Below are 26501 nucleotides of genomic sequence, written 5' to 3'. Positions count from 1 at the left end.
TAGTTGGATAAAGCACTGGATAAGTCCCGGCTTTGGCTCTTGTCTGCTGTGCGACCTTGGACAAGTTACTTAATAATAATAATAATGATGATGGCATTTATTAAGCGCTTACTGTGTGCAAAGCACTGTTCTAAGCGCTGGGGAGGTTACAAGGTGATCAGGGTGTCCCACGTGGGGCTCACGGTCTTAATCCCCATTTTCCAGATGAGGTAACTGAAGCCCAGAGAAGTGAAGTGACTCGCCCAAAGTCACACGGCTGACAATTGGCGGAGCCGGGATTTGAACCCATGACCTCTGACTCCAAAGCCCGGGCCCTTTCCACTGAGCTCCTCATGCTGCTACTTCACTTCTCTGTGCATCAGTTCCCTCACCCATAAAATGGGGATTAAGACGGGGACAGGGACTGTGTCCAACCTGATGATCTTGTATCTACCCCGGCACTTGGAACAGTGCTTGGCCCAAGTGCTTAAAAGATACCATTATTGTTTTTATTATTATCATTAGCCAGTAAAGTTTTGAGCCTTGGACTCACCTACCAGCTCCCTTCCCCTCTCCCTCCTCGGGCCTTTGACAATCCTGGGCCCGGGACCCCTGGGCTCCAGCCTCAGAGCCGGTCCTCTCCCCACAGAACCGCCGGCAATTAAAGTTCACCCTCAGCCCCGCGCGTCCGGGCGGCTGTTGGCGGATTGTCTGCTTCCTACCCGCTCCAGACGATCGGCGCGTGCAGATGGCCAAATCAGAGGGCCAGACAGAGTGGCTGTCTCTCAGCTGGTCGGGAATTGGGATGAGCATAACACAAGGCCATCCTGTCTCCAGCCTCCCAGCGTTCCTTGGATGTCTGTATTCACATTCCCTTTCCTGCAGAGTCGGGGTGAGCACTCAGGAAACGGGCTTTGGAGGTCTGTCTATTGTCCTATCGTATTCTCCCAATAGTACAGTGCTGTGCACATAGTAAGCACTAAGTAAATACGATAGACTGATTGACTGTCTCAGTCCCGGGCCGGCCAGCTCTACACGGGAGCTGGGGTTACATAGCGCACATGTGGCGGAGCCGGGATTTGAACCCAGGTCCTTCTGACTCCCAATCCCAGGCTCTATCCACTAGGCCGTGTTGCTGCCGGCCACCGCCCCAGTGGTCCCTCCCGGGCTCCTCTAACCGTGATGTGTTGAGAAGCAGCGTGGCTCAGTGGAAAGAGCCCGGGCTTTGGAGTCAGAGGTCATGGGTTCAAATCCCGGCTCCGCCAACTGTCAGCTGCGTGACTTTGGGCAAGTCACTTCACTTCTCTGGGCCTCAGTTCCCTCATCTGTCAAATGGGGATTAAGACCGTGAGCCCCCCGTGGGACAACCTGATCACCTTGTAACCTCCCCAGCGCTTAGGACAGTGCTTTGCACATAGTAAGCGCTTCATAAATGCCATTATTATTATGATGATGTGTGTTCCAGGCTACCTCAGCAAGCTGCTGCAGAACCACACGGCCTTGGCGTGTGACGGGGACCGCCTGAGCCTGCAGTGCCCACGACACTCCTCCATCAGCGTCCAGGTGGCCTTCTACGGGCCCGACTCCGAGAGGTGTGACTCTCGGCCACCTGACGCGGAGAGGGCCGGCGGGCCGGCCTGCGCGGCCCCCACCACCCTGCAGGTATGGTCAGCGGTGGCGTGGGCGTGCCTGCACGTATGTTTGTGTGTGTGTGTGTGTGTGTGTGTGTGTGTCTTTGGGCAGATCTGTGGGCCTGGGGGCACAGTTCCATTCCTGCAGCAGGTTGTGAGGTAAAGACCGGACCTGAGGAAGTTCACGGTCATGGACACTAATATATTAGTTCACAGTTAATATAACTATAATAATAATCATCATCATCATCGTTATCATCATCACGGGAATTAAGCACTTACTATGTGCCAGTCACTGTGCTAAGCACTGGAGTGGATACAAGCTGATTGGGTTGGACACAGTCCCTGTCCCACGCTGGGCTCAGTCTTAATCCCCATTTTACACACGAGGGAACTGAGGCCCATAGATGTGAAGTGACTTGCCCAAGGTCACACAGTAAACAAGTGGTAATGCCGGGATTAGAACCCGTGACCTCCTGACTCTCGGGCCCGTGCTCTATCCATTACATCATGCTGCTTCTGGATCCATGCCCCCCTCGCCTTTTGACACCTGTCTACGTGTTTTGTTATCTGACTCCCCCTTCTAGACTGTGAGCCCGTTGTCGGGTAGGGACCATCTCTATATGTTGCCGACATGGACTTCCCAAGCGCTTAGTCCAGCGCTCTGCACACAGTAAGCGCGCAATAAATACAATGGAATGAATGAATGAATCCCCTGCAGCCTTGAGAATGGGTCCCGGCAGGTTGCCGGGGGCAGCTGAGGGACGGGGAGGGCAAGGGAGAGGGCATTATTTTATTTGTACATATTTATACTATTTATTTTATTTTGTTAATATGTTTTGTTTTGTTCTCTGTCTCCCCCCTTCTAGACTGTGAGCCCGCTGTTGGGTAGGGACTGTCTCTATATGTTGCCAACTTGGACTTCCCCAGCACTTAGTTCAATCAATCAATCAACAGTATTTATTGAGCGCTTACTGTGTGCAGAGCACTGGACTAAGCGCTTGGGAAGCCCAAGTTGGCAACATATAGAGACAGTCCCTACCCAACAGTGGGCTCACAGTCTAAAAGGGGGAGACAGAGAACAAAACCAAACATACTAACAAAATAAAATAAATAGAATAGATATGTACAGGTAAAATAAATAAATAAATAAATAGAGTAATAAATATGTACAAACATATATATACACATATACAGGTGCTGTGGGGAAGGGAAGGAGGTAAGATGGGGGGGATGGAGAGGGGGACGAGGGGGAGAGGAAGGAAGGGGCTCAGTCTGGGAAGGCCTCCTGGAGGAGGTGAGCTCTCAGCAGGGCCTTGAAGGGAGGGCAGAGGGAGGGCATTCCAGGCCCGGGGGATGACGTGGCCCGGGGGTCGATGGCGGGACAGGCGAGAACGAGGTACGGTGAGGAGATCAGCGGTGGAGGAGCGGAGGGTGCGGACTGGGCTGTAGAAGGAGAGAAGGGAGGTGAGGTAGGTGGGGGCGAGGTGATGGACAGCCTTGAAGCCCAGGGTGAGGAGTTTCTGCCTGAGAAACCGGGCGGGCTCAGGCCCAAGGAGCAGAGACACGCCGTGGCCCGTGCCGGGCAAAGACATGCCGAGCTGGTTTTGGTGAGTCAACTGGGGCTCAGCGGCAAGCGAGGGGACTCCGGCCCGTCGCCGCTACGTGAGCAGAGCGCCCACCCGCCCAGTGCCTGGCTCTACTCGGAAAGACTCACCTAGCCCGCGACCCCGGGCCACCGCGACCACAGTTCCACTTTGGCTACAGAGAAGGACGTTTTCTGGGCTGGGCCCCGCTCGCACCGGTGTTGGGGCAGGAACCCCCGTGGTGATCACTGGCACGGGCTCACGGGCCGAGGGAGAGCCCGCTCTGATGGCAGGCTGCTGGCTCCGAATTCCGGGGTCCGTGAGCCACTGCCACCGGGCGCTGCTCCGGGGGGACACTGGAGCCGTGGCTCAGGCCTGCCCGTTCTTGCCCACTCTTTCAGAAAGTGCTGGACGAGTGCCAGGACCGGAGGGCCTGCCAGTTGCCCGTCAACAGCCGCCTCTTCGGACCGGACGCTTGCCCAGGCGTGGCCAAGTCCCTTCTGGTCTCCTTCAAATGCAAGCCTGGTGAGTGGCTGACCACCGGCGAGTGGGAGTGTGTGTGTGTGTCTGTGTGTGTCTGTGTCTGTTTGGGCGTGTGCACATGCGTGTACATGTGATGATGATGATGGCAAATGCCATCATCGTCATGTGGGCACGTGCATGTGTCTCCCTGTCTGTGCGTGCGTGCGTGTGTGTGTGCACAAATCTCAGGGGTTGGAGACCTGTTGGGCTCAGTAGGCCATGTTGGGGATGTAGGGTCATGGCATCTTCCCATGCATGGCATTGTGGGCTTCTGAGGGTGCAAGGGTCGCCAACTCATCCCTCTGACCCCAACAACCCATTATGGACCATCCCACATCCCTGACTCCCATCCTTCACTGTCCCCTAGCAACTGAGTAAGGACCATCCAAGCCCCATGACTCACAAACATAGATCATCCAAAACCCCGGACTCTCCCTCGGCCGTCCTTGACTGTCTCCTATTGACCCCGCATGGACCAGCTAACACCTCTGACACTCCCTTCTCCATCTTTGACTGTTTCCTGGCTACTGAGCAAGGATCATCCAACACCCCTGACTTGTCAGCATGGACCATCCAACACCCCCGACTCTCCTATTTCCAACCTAGCCTGTCTCCTAGAGATCCAGCATGGACCATCCCACATTCCTGATTTTCCCTTCTCCATCCTTGACTGTCACCCAGCAAGGACCGTGCCACACTCCTGATTTTCCTTTCTCCATCTTCGACCATCGCCTAGCGACCCAGAGTGGACCATCCAGCACCCCTGGCAGTCCCCCAGTATCCCAGAATGGCCCACTGAGCCCACCTTTGAGCTTTTCTCAAGCCTTCTAATGTCCCTAATGTTCGCCCTGATTGTGCGGATATTGTATTATAATGTACTATCCCAAGCACTCAGATCAACGTTCTGCCCGCATAAAGTGCTCAATAAATACGATTAATCAGATAATACGTATCTGACATCGGTTGCGGACGATAAAGACTCTGGTTGCCTGTTTCCAAGAGACACCAAGCATTTACTATGTGCCAGGCACCGTACTAAGCGCTGGAACGGATACAAGCGAATCGCCCATTCCGATTTTGCTTCCTGCAGATCCATTATCCCCACTTGCTTCTCCCGTAGGGGAGGAGGCTGGTGTATGTGGAAGGAGCCCCCCCATCGGGATGTGGCCGGGGGCAATTGGCTACCTGGGTTTTTCAACCCCTGGAAACTCTGGGGTCTTTGTCCCTTTTCTCCTCCCAGCCCCTCGGCTCCCCTAGCTCCCTGGGGGTGGGTCCTCCTGACACCCTGTCCAACTCATTTCTGTTTCAGATGAATTCAAGACCAAGACGGCGTGTGAGGACCAGGAGGTGAAGCTCCACTGCCACGAGACCAAGGTTCTGAACATCTACAGTGCCGCCTTTGGGCGCACGGCCCAAGAGACGGACATCTGCTCGTCGGCCTTGGGCCGCGCACCTCAGTTCGGTAAGTTCAGCGGGCCGGATGGAAACGCTCCCTGGAAACGGAAATGCGGGAAGCCGATTTTGTGGTCAGGGTGGGGCCTGGCCATCGGCGATGACCTTGTGCGGTCAGCTCCCTCCAGCACAGGGTGCGTCAGGGTGGGAAGCGGGAGCCGGAGAGGCCCTTCGGGGCAAGAGGGGCAGGTGGCCCCGGGACCCAACTGAGCCGTCGAAGGAGAAAGTCGTGGCCCACCGCAGCCTGGAAAGCGTCAGTGACGCGATGCAACTAGGAGGGCTGAACGGTGGCAGAAGCTCGGATCAACAATTAATCATATTTACTGAGCACTTACTGTGTGCAGAGCACCGTACCAAGTGCTTGGGAGAGTACACTGTAATATCAGGCAGAAACTCCTCACCCTGGGCTTCAAGGCTGTCCATCCCCTCACCCCCTCCTACCTCACCTCCCTTCTCTCCTTCTCCAGCCCAGCCCGCACCCTCCGCTCCTCCGTCACTAATCTCCTCACCGTACCTCGTTCTCGCCTGTCCCGCCATCGACCCCCGGCCCACGTCATCCCCCGGGCCTGGAATGCCCTCCCTCTGCCCATCCGCCAAGCAAGCTAGCTCTCTTCCTCCCTTCAAGGCCCTATTGAGAGCTCACCTCCTCCAGGAGGCCTTCCCAGACTGAGCCCCTGCCTTCCTCTCCCCCTCGTCCCTCTCTCCATCCCCCCTTCTTACCTCCTTTCCTTCCCCACAGCACCTGTATATATGTATATATGTTTGTACATATTTATTACTCTATTTATTTATTTATTTATTTTACTTGTACATATCTATTCTATTTATTTTATTTTGTTAGTATGTTTGGTTTTGTTCTCTGTCTTCCCCTTTTAGACTGTGAGCCCACTGTTGGGTAGGGACTGTCTCTATATGTTGCCAATTTGTACTTCCCAAGTGCTTAGTACAGTGCTCTGCACATAGTAAGCGCTCAGTGAATACGATTGATGATGATGATGATAGAGGAAAGGCTGGCACCTGGCCGGCTCTCCATCGGCTCCAATTGACTCTGGCCAGTTCCCGGCTGGTTCCCCGCTGGCTGCCATCTGATTCTCAATGGGCACCGGGTGCCCCGAGCGATGGGGTGGACTGGGGTGCAGGTAGCGGGCACGCAGGAATTAGATATGTCTGCCAGCGGGTTTTTGGGTGTGGAAAGGCGGATGCCCCGGCAGAAAATTTGGCCTTGCACCGGGAGAGCAGGAAACGCGCTACGCCCCATGGGTTGAGCGTGGTCCGCTGCCCCCGGCCGGTGCCCCGGGTATGGAAGCAGTGTGGCCCAGTGGTGGAGCACGGCTCTGGGACTCAGAAGGACCTGGTTTCTATTTCGAGCTCTCCTACCTGCCTGCTGTGCGCAAGTCACTTAACTTCTCTGTGCCTCGGGGACCTCATCTGTAAAATGGGGATTAAGACTGTGAGCCCCCCGTGGGACAACCTGATCACCTTGTAACCTCCCCAGCGCTTAGAACAGTGCTTTGCAATAGTAAGCGCTTAATAAATGCCATTATTATTACTATTCTCTGTGCCTCGGTTCCCTGTAAAATGGGGATTAAGCCCCATGAGCCCCATGTGTGTCCAACCCGATTATCTTGCATCTACCCCAGCACTTAAAACAGTGCCTGGCACATAGTAAGCTATAAACACCATTATTATTCTTCTTATTATTATTTGCTGGCTCGGGAGCCAGGTGCCCGCCCCTCAGGCAACAGAGGGATTCACCCAGCCAGTAGCAGCCTGGCGCGTGAGGGCCAGGACTCCCCTGAAGCTGGAGACCCTGAGTTCCTGTTTCCTTGGAACAGAAGGCCTCGATGCGTCATAGAGCTGTGCATGGGGCCATTAAGAAGGGGTGAATTCCCCCACCATCCGACTCACCCTGGTTGGGAAATGGGATCCCAAAGGGGCGCAGGCTACAATGTGGGACTCTGGAGAGCGAGCACGGGGCTTGGTGGCCGCCGTGCTCGATGGCCCAGAAAGCACTCTGAGGCTCAGGGCAGGGAGGAAGAGGGGCACAGCCATGCTCCAACACCCCCTTTTGGGGTCTGAGCCAACGGCGCAAGAGGCTGAGATACTCTGGTCACAGCCAGCGGCGGTTGAGGAAGAACCTTGAGGAAGCTGGCGGCACCTCGGCTCCAGCCGGATGGTGGATCCTGCCTCTTTCTGTCCAACACCTCTATTCTATGAGATGGCCATCCATCCATCCGTCTAATAATGATGGCATTTGTTAAGCGTTTACCATGTGCATAGCACTGTTCTAAGCGCTGGGGGGGATACAAGGTGATCAGGTTGTCCCACGTGGGGCTCACAGTCTTAATCCTCATTTTACAGATGAGGTCACTGAGGCTCAGAGAGGTTAAGTGACTCGCCCAAGGTCACACAACACACATGTGGCCGAGCTGGGATTAGAACCCATGACCTCTGACTCCCAAGCCCGGGCTCTTTCCACAGAGCCACGCTATCCAGCCCCTTGCCTTACTGCAAAAAACCCCCCACATCCCTGTCATTTTCACATCTTGCATTCTGGACCCCTTCGTTGCCCCCCGCCTCCCAGCCTTTGCCCCCGGTGCATTTCAAAACCCAGCTGAGAGGGCCTGCTGTGGGCCGGGGCCAAACTCGTGCACGTTTAACCTCTTGACGGGTCGCCACCCAGCCGATTGGTGATGGTGAGCGGCTTTATGAAGCAGCTGTAGACTGGAGCCCGTCTGTCCTGGGGCAAACAACTTCACATGACACGCACAGACTGAGACCCTTACTATTGGCTTTAAAGCACTTAATCAGCTCACCCCCTCCTACCTCACCTCACTGATCTACTACAGCCCAGTTCACACGCTCAACTTATTATTCACTGGGCCCCATCTCGCCTATCTCTCCATCGACCCCTTTCCCACATCCTCCCTCTAGTCTGGAACTCCCGCTCCATCCATATATGCCAGACCACCACTCTCCTCTCCTTCAAAGCCTTATTAAAGTCACATCTCCTCCAAGAGGCCTTGCCCGATTAAGCTTTCTTTTTCCCGGCTCCCTCTCCCTTCTGCGTCTAGGCCCTCAGATCTGTGACCTTTAAGCATCTGAAATCCGCCCCGCCTTCAACCCCACAGCACTTGTACATATCTATAAATTATACATTATAAATTATGTACTTATATAAATGTCTGTCTTCCCTGCTAGACAGTAAGCTCACTGTGGGCAGGGAACTTGAATGCCGAACCTGCTTATGTACTTATATAAATGTCCGTCTTCCCTTCTAGACAGTAAGCTCATTGTGGGCAGGGAACTTGAATGCCGAACCTGCTGTATTGAGCTCTCCCAAGCACTCAGTACGGTGCTCTGCATATAATAAGCTCTAAATAAACACCACTGACGATGATGATGATATCCCCAAATGTCTTCTCCCTTCCAGATTGTTTATCTTACTCGGCCTTAAAAGTGTTGTCTCAGAGGTGCTACGGTAAACAGAGATGCAAAATCATGGTGAGCGATCACCAGTTCGGAAACCCGTGTCTGCCGGGAGTGAAGAAGTACCTCACCGTGGGCTATGCTTGCGGTAAGAATAAATCGCCAATTCTCCGTTTCACTCCTCGGGGTTGGGGTGGAAAGAGTGGTCCTCTGCCCACAGTCGGCACCCAGTTCAGTGCTCTATTCCACTACAGACGTCCAGTACAGTGTTCTGACCACAGCAGGCATTCAGCCCCCCGTAGAAGCTCAGTATAGTGCCCTGCGTGCAGTAGACTCCCGAGTAAACACAAATGAACGAATAGAATTAATCGGTCCTATGCTTACAGAATTCGTCTGGACCGGAGCCAAACCAATGCACAACTCAAATGCTTTCTGTCACCCCTCTCACTGTGGCACTGCTTCTCCATCTTATGCCACCCTGTTTATTACGCTCGCATCAGATAAGCGGTAGGCTATCTTTAGTCGGGACGTTTTTAAAAGCCTCAGACCAATCTGATTGGCATCGCGCGACAGGACAAGTCAATGGAGGTGAAATGAATGTTGGCCGAGTAGGGTGATGTTAATCAGCCTCTACTTAGGAGCCTCTAAATGTTATTGCTACATCCAGAGAGCTAAACAGAGCTTTGTTTCCATCCATGTCACTCCACAGTATCGCATTTATTCCCAAACTGGCTGACTCTTTCTACAGCCAGCAGCAAGTCGATCTGCACGGTGAGGAACGCTAACACTGATCAATGGATCTAAATGGGTGTCTCTAAATGGATCCAGACAGAGTTTGTTCTGCTCCCTGGAGCGTCCCGGAAGGAGAACGGAGGGGCTGGGGTTTTCACACCTTGATTTAATCTTGAAACGACTTAATGGAATGCATCGGGAGCTCATCAAAGGGAATGCCGCAGATCTCTACCTTCCTAATTTCTCCCGTTCTAAAAATGGCTCTAAATGCCCTCGCCAATCAGATTGCGTCTTGGGATCCAAAACCACCGGGCCCCTCCCTGTTTCCAGCCGGTTCTCAGTCAAATCCTCCCCCAGAATTTGGATTTCCTGGCCTCCCCAGGACCCCCAATCTGGCTCCGTTGCCTAAGCGCACGCTCCGGACTTCAGTTAGAGATGCAGCCCGGCTCTTCACCCTCCTGTCCACCTCCAGGGAGGGGCCCCTCTTCCCTGCCCCTCTGGGGACGATGCCCGGGGCCTTCCGGCTTCGTTCCGGTGATGGCATTCAGCGGGACCAAACCCCGCCCCAGGAACCAGAGGGGCCTGGACTAAGCAGCCATAACCCAGAATTTCCCTGCGGGGCAGGTGACCGCCCGGGCAGCCGTGCCAGGCAGCTGAGCGGCCCCCGTGGGAAGTAGGCCCGGATGGCACAGAGGAATCTGGCGCGCGGGGCTCGGCACCAGAATGCTTCCCCCCGGCCAGCCATCTCTTTCCTGTCAACCTGAGTGCCAACGCACGGCTGGCGGCTTTTCAGCAGCGCAGATGACAAAGCGAGAGTCTTGGCATTTTTGGAATTCCCCCACTGGTTGAAGGCAGGGCCCCGAATGAGGCCAGATCTGTGGGTGACGTGGCTGAGCGGCGGGCAGCAGGCGGGCAGCGCTTCCCTGCTCTGCCCCGTCACCCGCTCCTGCAACTCCCCACGGACTCAGATACCTGGAAAATCGAGAAAGGCCCAAGAGAGGAGGAGCGGAGCACACAGCCTGATATTTCTTAGGTCCTAGGCACTTAGGACAGTCCCTACGTCGGGGGGTGACCCTAGGATGGCAGCCAGTGTTGGGAGCAGAGAGAGGAAGAGAGAGGGAATGTATCTGTTTATTGTTCTACTGTACTCGCTCCTAAGTGCTTAGTACAGTGCTCTGCACACTGTGTTAATAAATACGATTGAATGAATGGATGGGATTTTACCCACAGAGGCACCAAAAGGAAGCCCCCCTGGCACAGATCCCTGGGAAAAAACTAACTTGACCAAGAACTCCAGGAGCTGGGTTTAATCCTGTCAGACTCAGCTGGCACCGCGGTGACTTCCTCTTGGCATGGGCCACCCAGAGTGGCCAGGCCCTGTTTTGGAGCTTTTGACCCTGGGCCGCTTTCCAGCCTCTCACTGGGGCCTTTCGCTTTCACCGACTCAGAAGAACTTCCCTCGTCTCTCCCTTCAGAAGGAGCTGGGAGAAGCCCGGCGGAAGCTGGTTTTGTTAAAAGTAGGAAGCTCTCTCTGTCGGTAGATCTGTTCCCTTCACTGCCCCAGTTGAGCTCAGGGAAGCTCAAAGTTATTAAAAATCAAATGGGAAGCACGGTATCACTGCCTGGCGGTTCCTGGCTTCCCAGGGGACTGCCATGGTTGGAGGGGGAGTCGCGCACCGGGCTGGAAAGTGACCATTTTCTCATGCCCCGCGCCACATTATAAGTGGTCAAAGGTGACTGCTGAAAATTCTTTCTTTTTCATTTTTAGTTCCCAAGCACATACTTTCAGCTATCGATCCAATGGTGTCCCTGCTAAATCCTTCTTGGAAGCCGAAAGAAGGTGACTACGGTAAAAGTTTTCTGTTTCTTCCCACCGGCATCTCTCTCCCGGGGTTGAGGGCGATAGACCAGCCGGGCCTGTCCTAGATAAGCTTAGGGGGAGAGAGCCTCAAGGCTTGGCTGGAGGTCCCCAACTCCCAGGCTCCCTGAAACCGAGCTCCTAGTGAGGAGCGCCCACCCGGGGAAGAGGGGATATCCCACTGGGAAAATGGGAAGAGGACAGGGGAGACCAGCTGGAGCTGGGAAGCCAAAGCTGCAGGCAGCCCCGGGGCTGGAGCAGCGGGATGTGGGCTTGGGTGGCTAACCCAAGCAGCATGGAAGCAGCATGGCTCAGTGGGAAGAGCCTGGGCTTTGGAGTCAGAGGTCATGGGTTCAAATCCCGGCTCCGCCACTTGTCGGCTGTGTGACTTTGGGCATGTCACTTAACTTCTCTGGGCCTCAGTTCCCTCATCTGTAAAATGGAGATTAAGACTGTGAGCCCCGTGTGGCACAACCTGATCACCTTGTAAACTCCCCAGTGTTTAGAACAGTGCTTTGCACATAGTAAGCGCTTAATAAATGTCATTATTATTATTATTAACCCCATCGGTGTTCGTGGGAGGTCTCCTGACAGGGACAACTCCACCCCTCTGGCCCCAGAAGGGACGGGAATCAAAATTCCAGGCCCTTGATCAGAAACTGTAATTGTCCCTGTTGGAAACTGCAGGCTCCTGGCAGAGGACCATGGGCAAGTCACTTCACTTCTCTGGGCCTCAGTTACCTCATCTGTAAAATGGGTATTAAGATGGCGAGCCCCATGTGGGACAGGGACTGAGTCCAACCTGATTACCATGTATCTACCTTTGTATCTCGCTTGTATCTATGCGCCCGGCACATAGTAAGCGATTAACAAGTACCACAATTATTATTATTATTATTATCCCTATCCCTCAAGTTCATTCATTCACTTGTATTTATTGAGCGCTTACTGTCTGCAGAGCACTGTACTAAGCGCTCGAGTTCCATCGGAAGCTGGGAGCGGCCCACATCCGGATCTTATAGTACCTTAACTGAGGAGGAAGAGAGTGGGAACACAGGGAGAGCCTTGCCCAAAGAGAAACAACGTGGCTTAGTGGGTAGAGCACCAACCTGGGAGTCAGGAGGACCTGGGTTCTAATCGTGGCTCCGCCGCTTGTCTGCTGTGTGACCTTGGACGTGTCGCTTCACTGCTCTGTGCCTCCGTTCATTCATCTGTAAAATGGAGATTAAGATCGCGTCCAACCTGATTAGGTCGCATCTACGCTAGAGTGCCTGACACGTAGTAAGCGCTTAACGAATACCATTAAAACAAAAACAAACTAGCCAACAAACAAAAACCTCAGACGCTGGGCCACTCGGTTACTCACCAATGGCCTAGCCCCGGATCGGGTGGAGCCGTGAGGTCCTCTTCTTCTGCTCTGGCCCAGTTTCTCCAGGCCCGAGCCCCGGCCCCCGTCTCCCCATGGGGAAGCGGGGGAAGTTGGGGGGCACAAAGGGGAAGGGGCTTTGAGGTTCCAGCGGCCGTAAGGCAACTGGGTGGCGATGGGCCACTTCATCGGGCCCCTGCAGGGCACGGCCCATGGTCAGGAGCGGCTTCGGGTCAGAGAACCGCCCAGTGCCCGGGTGCGTTCTGCCCAGGCCGAGGAGGGGAGTGGAGGAGCGGGTGACCGGGGACAGGCCACACTGGGATTCGGAATCAGACATCTCGAGGCAGATGGATATTTGACTCTGTATGGGAACTGGGGCCAAGGCCCACGGCTCCCCTCGTTTAATTTTTTAAAAAACCTTCTCTCTCATGGCATAGTGCTTTCTGTAGTCAACAGAACTGGATAGGTGGCTGTCACCTGTTTGTGTAGGGCCATGGTCCTGGCTGGTGGACCCCGGGATCCTGTGGGCTCAGGGCTGAACTCGCAGCTGACCCGTCTCGTGATTTTCCTGGAACAGACACCAAGCTGGGGCCGGGAGGATCCCGAGGGCTGAAGACGGACGGCGTCATCGTCAGCAGCTCGTTGGCTGTGTTTGCTTACGTTCGAGGTAGGTCTTCGGCCAGGCGGCTTAGAGGCTGGGGCCTTGGGGTGAGGAGCGGGCCCAGGTTTGCCTCTGGAAGGCGGCTACAAGTAGATAGGTAGCTAGGTAGCCCTCCAACTCTGGAGGATTATTTCCCAAGGAAGGAGGAAGAGACAGAGACTTTGGCTCCTCTTAACAGGGGCTGGATCTCCCTCGAGTCTTTTCCGCTTCCCACTCCAGGATGAGGTGGCTTTTCCTGAAAAGATAGGTTTCAGGACGCCAACTCAGCTTCCTGGTCTCAGGCCAAGTTCCCCCATCAGCTTGGCTGAGAAGCAACATCGCCCCTTCTCCTCCCCTCGGAGCTCGAATCGCAGTTCTTCAAGGCTACCGGTCCCTTTGGCCATCGAAAGAGGCTGTACAAACATTAGCGTGTTCTCCTTAGTCCTACGGATCAAATCGGCCATCATCTATCTGTCGGGAGTTGGGCTAGAGCCAAAATCAATTTGGAGGTGAACTTGGAGGGGGTGAGATCAGAACCCCAGACCATTTGCAGGAGAGCATTTTAAATAATAATAATGTTGGCATTTGTTAAGCGCTTACTATGTGCAAAGCACTATCCCAAACTCAGTGCTGTCCCAAGAAGTCTTTTTTTTTTATGGTATCTGTTAAGCGCTTACTATGTGCCATGCACCGTTCTAAGCACCGGGGTAGATCCAAGATAGGTTGGACACGGTCCCTGTCCCCTAAGGGGCTCACAGTCTTAATCCCCATTTTACAGATGAGGGAACAGAGGCACAGAGAAATGAAGTGACTTGTCCAAGGTCAAAAGGTAGACAAGCGGCAGAGCCCGGATTAGAAGCCGGGTCCTTCTGATTCCCAGTCCCGTGCTCTATCCATTAGCCAGCGCTGCTTCTCCAGGTGGAAACAAAGGCAGGTGGGGGCGGCGGGGAACTCTGAGCTAAAGATCTCGACCGGGATGGGGGGTCCGGTCGGTTGACCGGCAGAAAGTCCGACAGGCAGGCAGGGTCCCTAGCCCTCCCGTCCCTAGCCCCGTCAGCAAAATCTTTTGCCCTTTTTCTCCTAGGAAGCTTGTCACACCTTGAGCTGGGGGGCTGAGACCGGGCTGGGCGACCTCACCCCCAAATATCTTAGGATGTTTCTGCGGGCCGGAGTCCTGGGCCCTGCCGGCGTTTAACTGGGGTGTCTGTGTTTCTGCCCCGCCTCCAAGCACACCCCGAAAGGGCGGCCCTGCTGTTCGTGTCCAGCGTCTGCGTCGGGTTGGTCGTCACGTTGGGCGCGGTGGTGGCCCGCGGGTCGTGCCCCAAGGACTGCCGAGAACTGCAGCCCGCCCAAGAGCCCCTGATGCTGGAGAGCGGCGGGGCGCGGGAGGGCAGCGGCGACGAAGAGGACGACTCCTCAGGCTCCGACTTCCCGGACGAATGGCCCGATTTCCACCGGTCGCCCCATCCGCCCCGCGGAGCCGCGGAAGCGGCCGACCTGGCCGAGAGGCTGGAGTGGCGGGACCAGATCATCCAGGAGATATGGCTGAGCAGTGGCTTGGACACCTCCCCGCCGAGGAACCTGGGCCCGGACTACTGACCGCTGAACGCTCTCGCTGGGGGAAGCGGGGAGGAGGCGGGGGTCCCACTGGTGCCTTCTGTGAAGGAAAATCCACAGCGTCCAGAATGTACGTGAGCCGAGATGGATAATAAAAGGTCGCCCCGGCTGGTCTGACCCCAGAGCCCAGTGAGACCAGGGAAAACTCCCTGGGGGAATCTCCCTGCTGGCCGCCACGAGGCTCCTTTCAGGCCCTCGATTGCCCTACTTCTGGAGGTGCCGCGTGGGCATGAAGGTCAGATTCCTCAAACTTCCTCGAGTCCAGCCGTGCCCACTGGAAACCGAGTCCGAGACCGGCACCGAGAGGCTCGCCTGCTTCCTTGGCTCTGGCCCACGGGAAACCTCCTCTCCCTGTTCCCGGGCTTGACCGCAAAGCCCTTGGCCACTCCTGGGCCACCCCTACCACCATCCTGCTACCACCGCGGGCCTCCTGCATGGCTCCTCCGCCAGTGCGCTCTACAACTCCCCTCGACCCTCCGCCGAAGCTCTCCCTACGGCGATGATGGCCCGGTGCCGGCCGGAGGGAATCCAGTCTGGTTCTGGTCCCGGAGTCCTACATTCAGGGGCCCAGGGGAGCTTAGACTGAGTGGGGGACCTGAGCCTTTCCCAAGGGCAGAGGCAGCGTGGTTGTGTGCCCCCTGACCCCGGGGCTGACAGACCTCGTGGACTCTTCCCTCCAAGGGGGAATCAAACTTTGAAATCCAGTTTGCAGAGACGCATATAAGGTGGGGATGGAGTGTTGCTAACACACTGAAGGCCAAAATTAGACAAGCTGGAAAACTTCCCCACAGTAATGGGATAAGAAGCTGTGCCTAAGGGCCATCGGCAAGGAAGGGTGCTCAGGGAGCTGTTTTATTAATAATAATGATGATAATAATGGTATTTGTTAAGCATTTACTATGTGTCAGGTACCGCACTAAGTGCTGGGGGAATACAGGAAAACTGGGTTGGATACGGTCCCTGTCCCAAGCAGGGCTGATGACCTTAATCCCCATTCTACAGATGAGGGAACCGAGGCCCGGAGAAGTGAAGAGACTTGCCCAAGGTTACACAGCAGACATGAGGCCGAGCTAGGATTAGAATCCTTGTCCTTCTGATTCCCAGGCCCATCCTCTATCCACTAGGCCGTGCTGCTTTCATCCCAAAGTCGGGGGAAGACAGAGGCGGCTAAGCTGAAGGATGGCAAAAAAGAAAAGAGCTGGGGGTCACGGGTGACCGCAGGCTGAACGAGAGTCGGCAGGGTAATGAGCGCCGAGATCGGAAAAGCCGCGAGGGTGCCGGGACGCACGCCAAGAGGAGGGGATCAAGGGTCAGTCCGTGACCCGTCTGCTACTCTCGGCCTTGGTCTGACCCCCACGGGGAGGCCTGGGCCCAGTGCTGGTCACGGCAATTAACCAAGAACATCAGACTACCAGAGAGCTGGCAGAGGAGGACCACCAGAAGGCCGAACCGATCCCCTCGGGACTCATTTTTCATTTCTCTAAAGGAATCGGGAGGGTTTGGCCTGGACGAGAGACGGCTGGAGGGGACTTGATATCCAGGAGCCTGTGAAGGCCTGACCTCCCGTGTGGACCCACGGACCCCGGGAATTCAGCTGGACACTAGGAACAAAACCATGAAAAAGCCTGCCCCTGGGAGCTACAGGGGAAGTTTAAGGGCCAACAACAAATTGTGTCTCCTGGGTCGCCCGATTAGGCAGGGGCCTGGGCCGTCTGGCCTCTCGGGGCTCCTCTCAGGGTCCCGCTCGGCTCTGAGACCTCCTTCCCCAACCGTGCCTCGGTACCTCGGACTCAACTTCCTTTCATTATCTGGAACTGCACCGGGCCGCCCAGCCCAGATCCTGGAAGGCCATATCCGGGCTTGGCCCGGGGTCCTGAGTGGCACAAAGCCACTTTCCATACTGTCAATTTCCCCCCCGTCTCCCTGTGGGGCAAGCCCCCTCCCACGCAGGGCGAATACCTCATACCCCACTCGTCACTGGCCACGAGGGTCACGTGGGGACAGGCCCGTTCAGAAAACCAAACCGACCAGAATCTGGAGGGACCGATTGAGCAGCTGCGTCCTCTGGGGGGTAAAAAAGGTCCAAAGTGGAAAAGGGACACAAAAGGGAAAACACCTGAATTGCCTGAGAGTCAAACTCTCTCTGAGAGATGTCAATTGACATGACCAGAAAAGAATGTGAGCACCAGAGGCCTCTGGCTCAGCAAGGTCTGGTGAGCCCAACTGGGGCCTAGTGGAAAGAGCACGGGGCTGGGAAAGGCTTGGGTTCGAGTCCTGGTTCAGGCTTCGACCTGCTCGGGCAAGTCGCTTAGCTTCCCTTCGTCTCGGGTCCTTTATCTGTAAAGTGGGGATATTAGCATCAGCCTCTCACTACCTCTTAGGGATGTTGAGGGCATAAAACGGGATCACTGATGTGGAAGAGCTATGGAAACATATAAGTGCTCTGCAAGAAGCAAATTGTTATTATTATTATTTTTGGACTCCTACGTCTCTGTGGCCAGGCTTTATGGAGGGCTCCTGATCCTGCTTGAGGCCAAACACGTCCTAGTTTGGTCAAACCAGAAAGAAAATCAGGAATTTATCTCGGTTCAAATGCAGCCTTCCTGCTTCGGAGTGCAACGTCTCGGACACTGTGAGTTCACCCTCTGGGGACGGAGCAGAACAAAAGGAGGAAAAATGTCACTTCCTAACAGTAAAACTGAGGAGTTCACCCAACTTTCTATATTCAATACTCTCGACTCTCTGGGTCAAACTCTTTACAAGGGAGGAAGACGGAGGTGGTGGTTTCCTTCTTTTTTCCAGCCAAGGGAAAGCTTGGGAACAACCCGGGGAGAAGACCAAAGTCACCAGTCCCACACACGGAGCAGAGAAAAACCTTCAGGGGCCTGATTTTCTGGTGCTCGTGGTCAGAGAGGTGTAGCAGAGAAAGACACGACTTCACAGTGCAAATTTTGTCCTAACAAATGACCACAAGAAGCTCAAAGAATCTCTTAGCAATAAGTACAGTGCCGTCAATCAGTCATATTTATAATAATAATAATAATGATGATGATGATGGGGGTATTGGTTAAGTTCTTTCTATGTGCCAAGCACTGTTCTAATAACTGGGGGAGATACAAGGTAATCAGGTTGTCACGTGGGGCTCACAGTCTTAATCCCCATATTACAGATGAGGTAACTGAGGCACAGAGAAGTGAAGTGACTTGCCCAGGGTCACACAGCTGACAAGTGGTGGAGCCGGGATTAGAATCCACAACCTCCGACTCCCAAGCCCACGCTCTTTCCACTGAACCATGTTGCTTACGGTGTGCAGGGCACTGTATTAACCACGTGGAGAAGCAGTGTGGCTCAGTGGAAAGAGCACAGGTTTGGGAGTCAGAGGTCATGGGTTCTAATCCTGGCTCCGCCACTTGTCAGCGGTGTGACTTTGGGCAAGTCACTTCACTTCTCTGGGCCTCAGTTCCCTCATCTGGAAAATGGGGATTAAGATTGTGAGCCCCACGTGGGACCACCTGATCACCTTGTATCCCCCCAGCACTTAGAACAGTGCTTTGCACATAGTAAGCGCTTAACAAATACCGTCGTTACTTGGGAGAGCACAGCACAATAATAAACAGACCACATTCCCTGTCCACAATGAGATTACAGTCTAGAGGGGCACATAGTAAGTGCTTAACAAACACCACAATTATTATTATTATTATTAGAGAATCTGCCTAGGCAGTTGCCTATCCTGGGGCCATGTCATCGTCACACTCAGGGGATTGTTCTGCACACAGAAAGTGCTCAGTAAATGAGAAGCAGCATAGTGGATAGTGCCCCCACTTTGGGATTCAGAAGGACCTGGGTTCTAATCCTGGCTCCGACACTTGTGTACTGTGTGACTTTGGGTAGGTCACTTCACTTCTCTGTGCTTCGGTTCCCTCATCCGCAAATGGGGATGAAGACTGTGAGCCCCACGTGGGACATGGACCGTGTCCAATCTGATTACCTTGTGTCTGCCAAAGCACTTAAAACATTTCCTGGCATATAGTTATATTTAATATATAAATATATAATATATAAACATATATAATAATATATAAATACGATTGATGATGATGATGATGATAATAATGTATACATACATATTTTATATATATATGTATATATATTGCTACATCTTCTTCTAGAGAAGCAGCGTGGCTCAGTGGAAAGAGCCCGGGCTTTGGAGTCAGAGGTCATGGGTTCAAAACCCGGCTCGGCCAATTGTCAGCTGGGTGACTCTGGGCAAGTCACTTCACTTCTCTGGGCCTCAGTGACCTCATCTGGAAAATGGGGATGAAGACTGCGAGCCCCCCGTGGGGCAACCTGGTCACCTTGTAACTTCCCCAGCTTTGCACATAATAAGCGCTTAATAAATGCCATCATTATTATTATTCATTCATTCATTCAAGCGTATTTATTGAGCGCTTACTGTGTGCAGAGCACTGGACTAAGCGCTTGGGAAGTACAAGTTGGCAACATAGAGAGACGGTCCCTACCCAACACTGGGCTCACAGTCTAGAAATATAGTAAGCTCGTAACAAAGACCATTAAAATAAACAAATAAATACCGTTAATCAGAACCGAACTGCCCCCGTGGCCTGCTAGCATTCCCAGGAATGTTGAGCGACGATTATGGCCACCGGACAGTTAATCCTTCTGCTCTCATGTCACGCTCTCTGCCTCTTGCTCTAGTGCCCTGCTAGCCATCTTCCCGCTCTCAAACTCTCCTCTCTCTTTCTGTAGTTCTTTCTGACCTGTTTTTCCAGGGCCGAGGGTGAGGTCAACGGCTCAGGCCACATTGTGCGGCCAAAGCGGTTCGGCAGGTTTTGCTCTTTTGGGCTGAATGTGCCAGCGCGTCGTCCGCCCGTGACCGGGGCAAACAAGCAACAGCTCCTGCTGGGTGACTGCGCTCGGGCACCCGGGGCCCATTTCCCCGACTGGCAGCAGGGCTCGGGGTCCCAGGTGGGAAGGGTTCAGGAAGCGTCCGCTCCCGATGCCGTTTCCCGGGCAGGGACCGAACGCTCTCATCCCCGGATAATAGTTGGAGCGCAGGGCTGACCAGACTCACGCTTCGGGGATGAGCAATTTGTACTTCCCAAGCGCTTAGTACAGTGCTCTGCACATAGGAAGCGCTCAATAAATACGATTGATGATGATGATGATGAAAGGCCACAGGACACGTTTTGGGGCTCACACGCCGAAACCAGCGAAAACCCACCACCTCTGTGAAAGTCAGGCAACTCACCCTCTCTGACGCTAGCCCTGGCCTTAATCCTTTGGATCGCCGATTTACAGACGCACAAGGAAACCTCAATAACAACAATAATGGTATTTGTTAAGCGCTTACTATGTGCAAAGCACTGTTCTAAGCGCTGGGAGGGGATACAAGGTGATGAGGTTGTCCCGTGTCGGGCTCACAGTCTCAATCAATCAATCAATCAATCAATCGTATTTATTGAGCGCTTACCGTGTGCACAGCACTGTACTAAGCGCTTGGGAAGTCCAAGTTGGCAATCAATCATATTTATTGAGCGCTTACTGTGTGCAGAGCACTGGACTAAGCGCCTGGGAAGTCCAAGTTGGCAACACATAGAGACGGTCCCCACCCAACAGCGGGCTCACAGTCTAGAAGGGGGAGACAGAGAACAAAACCAAACATATTAACAAAATAAAATAAATAGAATAGATATGTACAAGTAAAATAAATAAATAAATAGAGTAATACATATGTACAAACACATATACATATATACAGGTCTCAATCCCCATTTTACAGATGACGTCACTGAGGCTCAGAGAAGTTAAGTGACCTGCCCAAGGTCACACAGCAGACATGTGGCGGAGCAGGATTCGAACCCATGACCCCTGACTCCAAAGCCCGGGCTCTTTCCACTGAGCCACGCTGCTTCCCCAAAAGCCCCACACCATCAAAATCCGGCTCCTGCCCTCCCGGGCCCGGCTCGATCAATCAGTCAATCGTATTTATTGAGCGCTTATTGAGCTTATTGTGGGTCAACCTGATAATAATAATAATAATGTTGGTATTTGTTAAGCGCGTACTATGTGCAAAGCACTGTTCTAAGCGCTGGGGTAGATACAAGGTAATCAGGTTGTCCCACGAGGGGCTCACAGTCTTCATCCCCATTTTACAGATGAGGGAACTGAGGCCCAGAGAAGTGAAGCGACTTGCCCAAAGTCACACAGCTGACAAGGGGCGGAGCCGGGATTTGAACCCACGACCTCTGACTCCCAAGCCCGGGCTCTTACCACTGAGCCACGCTGCTTCCCATCACCCTGTAACCTCCCCAGCACTTAGAACAGTGCTTTGCGCATAGTAAGCGCTTAACAAAATACAGACATTACTATCAGAAGGGGGAGACAGACAACCAAACAAAACCTATTAACAAAATAAAATAAATAGAATAGTTAATACGTCCAAGTAAAATAAACGGAGTAATAAATCTGTACAAACGTATATACAGGTGCTGTGGGGAGGGGAAGGAGGTAGGGCGGGGGGAAGATGTTGCCACACTTCACTGCCCCATGAGGCCCCACCTCACGAGGTAAGGCAATATTTGATCTCTTCCCTCAGCCCGGTGGGAATCTCCCAGTGTGGAGGATGCCGATAATTGGGAGTGGGAAGAGGAGTGGTCCCCTCGGGGCCTAGACCCACTCCGGGGTAGCCAGCCGGGATCCACTTTCCAGGGATGGGAATTGGGGAAAAGGGTGCGTCGCAACTACAACCCAAGCCCGAGAGGGCAGGAAACCTGGCAGATGAAAGAAGAAACGAACCTGACGAAGGAACAGCCCCATCCCATTAACAAGGGAAGCTGGTCGCCGCCGGGAACGCCGGGCGGCTGACGGGGAAAACGGCCTTCTGAGGCAGAGGCCTTCCATCTCCGTGAGGGGAATCGTTCCTCCGGGTCTCAGCCGGGCTCAGAGCCGCTCTGATTCAGGGATCGTATATGCATATCAATGTCTTTAATTGCTTTATCAACCTCTGTTTCCAGCTATTCTCTGCCATTAAGGGGGATTCAATCCCAGCATCTGATTCCGCCAGCGGATCATCGAACGTGTTTCGAATTTTGTGAATTTATCACGAAAACTCAGAGCAGCTTCGAGTTTACGGGATTCCTTCCAGCGCGGTACGGCGAACAGAACAACAAGAAACTGGAACTGGCCGGAATAATGCCCCTATTGTATCTGGCTGCTTTGTTCGGCCAGTGGTTAGGGAGAGGGAGAGCAGGGGATAGGAGGGCGACCCGGCGGGAGGGAAGACTCTGCGACGGGAGGTGCTTTCATTAAACCGGACCCGCCGCTCCCGCTCGGATCCCCTTCATCTTCCCGAAGTGATGTTTTTAGTCCCAGGCGGAGGACGGAGGTTGCCCTTTGCCTGCCAGTTTCTCGGCACCGCCAGGCTTGTGCCCCTGGGCCCCCAGCACACAATGGCCTCTCTCACGGAGCTGGAGAAAGTAAGCAAACATCTTGGGCCCGAGAATGCAACTCCGAGGGGAGGAAGACCGGGACAAAATGCAACCTCTGAGAACTTCGGCCAACGTCGCCAACCCGAGGAGCCGGGCCTGGGATTAAGAACTGAAGTTAGGCCAACACAGAAGGGAGGTTTTTGCATCTCGGGGCTCGATTCGCTGCATTTCCCGATCATTCCGTCCCCACATTCGCTCTCACGGTATCGTGCGTAATCAAGGAGACGGCAGCCGAGAGGCGATGATTTGGTTGTGTTTCCTTGTGGCTCGAACTCAGTCCTTCGCGAAGGGTCCACTCGGCTTCGTGGCGGATGAGGCCGAGTTCCAGCTGTAGGAGTGTATTCATTTGGTTAATGCTCAGGCGTCAATTCTCCCTGCCCCAAACCGGCCGGGCAAGGAATGTTCCCAAGTGGATGAATGCATAGTCGAGGTTGGGATCCTTCTTCTTGGAGGAAGAAGCCAGAGGAACCAGGAAGCCATTTCTCTTAATGCCTGTGGGACGGAGAATCGCGGCCAATGACAACAGTCTCTTGGGGCCTAAACGAACTTAAAGGCTCTGATTGCCACAGTGGCTTCTCCAGAAATCCTTAATAGATGGGAAAGGAGTTTTCAAGAGGTGCTGGTTTGGCACGCTTAGGTGCCCACGCAGCCATACGCACGACTGTCTCTATATGTTGCCAACTTGTACTTCCCAAGCGCTTAGTACAGTCCTCTGCACACAGTAAGTGCTCAATAAATACGATTGATTGATTACCTCCTTCCCTTCCCCACAGCACATGTATATATGTTTGTACATATTTATTACTCTATTTACTTCACTTGTACATATCTATTCATTTTATTTTGTTAGTATGTTTGGTTTTATTCTCCGTCTCCCCCTTCTAGACTGTGAGCCCACTGTTGGGTAGGGACTGTCTCTATATGTTGCCAACTTGTACTTCCCAAGCGCTTAGTACAGTGCTCTGCACAGTAAGCGCTCAATAAATACGATTGATTGATTGATTGGCCACGCAAGCACAGGCTGGGTGGGGCCATTGCACAGAGCAGCCTGGCCTGGGCGCCGGTCCCAGGTGAGCCAGGGGCTGGATCGGGAAGCGCACCGTCAACCGGGGAAGAGCTTGGACACCCTCCTCTCCTGCTCCTCCTGCCTGCCAGCCCGATTCTCCTTGGCTTTTTTCCCCTGCATTTTCTCGGCGTCTCAATCCTTACTTGTGGATATCCCACAAGGCTCTTTCCTGGGTCCTTACCTCTTCTCAATTTCCCAATCCCGCTCCCATCCCATCCCGTTTCGGCCACTGCCCCCGACCCAACGTCTCCCAAATCTACCTCGCCAGCCCCGAACTCACTCCATCTCCGGAATCTCTATTTCGACGTTTCGCTCAAGCTCCACGTGCCCGCAACTCCCTAAGCCCTCATTTTCTCTTCTCCCACTTGTTTCTGTGTCACCCATGCACTTGGATGTCCTGCCTTTAATTCACCCCTCCCTCAGCCCCACAGCACTTATATACATATTTGCAATTTATTAATTTATATTGATGTGTCTTACCCTCTAGACTGTAAGCTCATTGGTAGACACCCTCTACCAACTCCATTATATTGTACTCTCCCAAGCGCTTATAATAATAATAATAATGATGGCATTTATTAAGCACTTACTATGTGCAAAGGACTGTTCCAAGTGCTGGGGAGGTTACAAGGTGATCAGGTTGTCCCACGGGGGGCTCACAGTCTTCATCCCCATTTTCCAGATGAGGTAACTGAGGCCCAGAGAAGTTAAGTGACTTGCCCAACGTCACACAGCTGACAATTGGCGGAGCCAGGATTTGAACCCATGACCTTTTAGACTCCCCTTTTAGACTGTGAGCCCGCTGTTGGGTAGGGACTGTCTCTATATGTTGCCAACTTGTACTTCCCAAGCGCTTAGTACAGTGCTCTGCACACAGTAAGCACTCAATAAATACGATTGATTGATTGATTGATTGACCTCTGACTCCAAAGCCCACGCTCTTTCCACTGAGCCACACTGCTTCTCTAATTTAATTCATTTAATTCTAATTTAAATTAATACTTTAATTCACCCCTCCCTTGGCCCCACAGCACTTACATACATATTTGCAATTTATTAATTTATATTGACATATCTTCCCCTCTACACTGTAAGCTCATTGGTAGACACCCTCTACCAACTCTAATACACTGTACTCTCCCAAGCGCTTATATAGTGCTCTGTACACGGTAAGCATTCAAATACGATCGATTCCATTCAATTCCACATCTTCCTGGCCAAATCCTCTCCTCAACTTTTCCAACGCAGTCAACACCACCATCATCTCCACTCCTCAAGAGCATCACCTCGGCATTAACCTTGACTCCTCGCTCTCTTTCAACCCCCACATTCGGTCCGCCGCCCAATCCTGTCGGTTCTTCCGCATTTCCAGGATTCGTCCCTTCCTCTCATTCCAGATGGCCGCCACACTTAACAAATATTAAGGTTCAGCCAAAGGGATTAGAGGGGTCAGGAGGCAGCATGATCTTGCGGACTGGAAGCTGGGAAAGCACCTAAACTCTCTGGGCCTCATTTTCCTCATCGGTAAAATAATACCTGCTTTCTCTCTCAGATTGAGCCCCTTGATTCCCAGGCCTGTGCTGTTTCCATTAGGCCGTCGCACCGCTTCTGATTATCCTGAACCTGCCTTGGTGCTTAGCACAAAGCTCTTGAATCAATACCATTTGAAAAATAAAAAGGGGTCTGTGGAAGCCTTGAGAAAGGCCCAAAGGAGTCAAGTTTGGAGCCCAGAAGCATCTGATGGACCAGGTGCCAGACAATGCTGAACGAGAGGGTTTGGCTGGGCATTTTACACTCCCTTAAATGGAGAAGATAGAAGTCTAGCAGCCCAAATTCATTCATTCATTCAATCAATCGTATTTATTGAGCGCTTACTGTGTGCAGAGCACTGTACTAAGCGCTTGGGAAGTCCAAGTTGACAACATATAGAGACGGTCCCTACCCAACAACGGGCTCACAGTCTAGGGTCCAAACGGTCCACACAATTGCAACCACAAAATAGTTTCACACCACATGCCCACTGGGGACTCTCAGCATTGAGAAGCGGCGTGGCTCAATGGACAGAGCCCGGGCTTTGGAGTCAGAGGTCATGGGTTCAAATCCCGGCTCCGCCAATTGTCAGCTGTGTGGCTTTGGGCAGGTCACTTAACTTCTCTGTGCCTCAGTTACCTCATCTGGAAAACGGGGATTAAGATTGTGAGTCCCCCGTGGGACAACCTGATCACCTCGTATCCCCCCAGTGCTCTACACATAGTAAGCACTTAACAAATACCATAATTATTATTATTAACAACGCTTAGTGGCTGAGGAGGAGGAGGAGGAGGAGGAGGAGTGGGGTGGGGAAGATGGAGGGAAAGAGAGGAAGGAGGAGGAGGATGATAAGGGGGAAGAAGGAAAGGGGCAAGGAAGAGAAGGAAGAGGAGCACTGAAATGACCAGCAGCAGAAATCAGGCTGCGAGAGCCCCAGCCTTCTCCCGTGGGCTGTTCTCCCGTCTTAGACAGAAGGTATCCCTCTGTCCCGACCATCCCTGCCCCTGACCTCTAGTTCTTGGCCTACTGCAGCAGTGTTGGGCTCAAGACGGACCTCGGATCACGTTCGTCCTCACGGCTATCGGAAAACATTTTTGAGCCAGAGCAACCTTACCCAGCAGGGGTCAATCAATCAATCAATCAATCGTATTTATTGAGCGCTTACTGTGTGCACAGCACTGTACTAAGCGCTTGGGAAGTACAAGTTGGGAATATATAGAGACGGTCCCTACCCAACAGTGGGCTCACGGTCTAGAAGGGGGAGACAGACAACGAAACATATTAACAAAATAAAATAAATAGAATAGATATGTACAAGTAAAATAAATAAGGTGATGAGGTTGTCCCACGGGGGGCTCACAGTCTTAATCCCCATTTTACAGATGAGGGCTCTGAGGCCCAGAGAAGTGAAGTGGCTTGCCCAAAGTCCCACAGCTGACAAGGGGCGGAGCTGGGATTTGAACCTATGACCTTTCATTCATTCATTCATTCAATCGTATTTATTGAGTGTTTACTGTGTGCAGAGCACGGACTAAGCGCTTGGGACCTCTGACTCCAAAGCCCGGGCTCTTTCCACTGAGCC

At 53.2% G+C, this 26501-nt stretch overlaps 1 protein-coding gene across 1 annotated transcript; it reads left to right on the top strand.

Annotated features, from left to right (window-relative positions):
• Nucleotides 1-1431: 1431 nt before the first annotated feature.
• Nucleotides 1432-15710, top strand: EVA1C (eva-1 homolog C). Its single transcript, XM_038766273.1, has 7 exons — nucleotides 1432-1641; nucleotides 3598-3721; nucleotides 5028-5180; nucleotides 8604-8747; nucleotides 11100-11180; nucleotides 13133-13222; nucleotides 14424-15710. The coding sequence occupies exons 1-7, from the start codon at nucleotides 1432-1434 to the stop codon at nucleotides 14792-14794; spliced, it is 1173 nt and encodes a 390-aa protein (XP_038622201.1). The 3' UTR covers nucleotides 14795-15710.
• Nucleotides 15711-26501: the final 10791 nt, after the last annotated feature.

Source organism: Tachyglossus aculeatus, chromosome 24 (genome assembly GCF_015852505.1).
Source record: "Tachyglossus aculeatus isolate mTacAcu1 chromosome 24, mTacAcu1.pri, whole genome shotgun sequence".
Taxonomy (NCBI): domain Eukaryota; kingdom Metazoa; phylum Chordata; class Mammalia; order Monotremata; family Tachyglossidae; genus Tachyglossus; species Tachyglossus aculeatus.
This window is presented reverse-complemented; position numbering and strand designations above follow the sequence as displayed.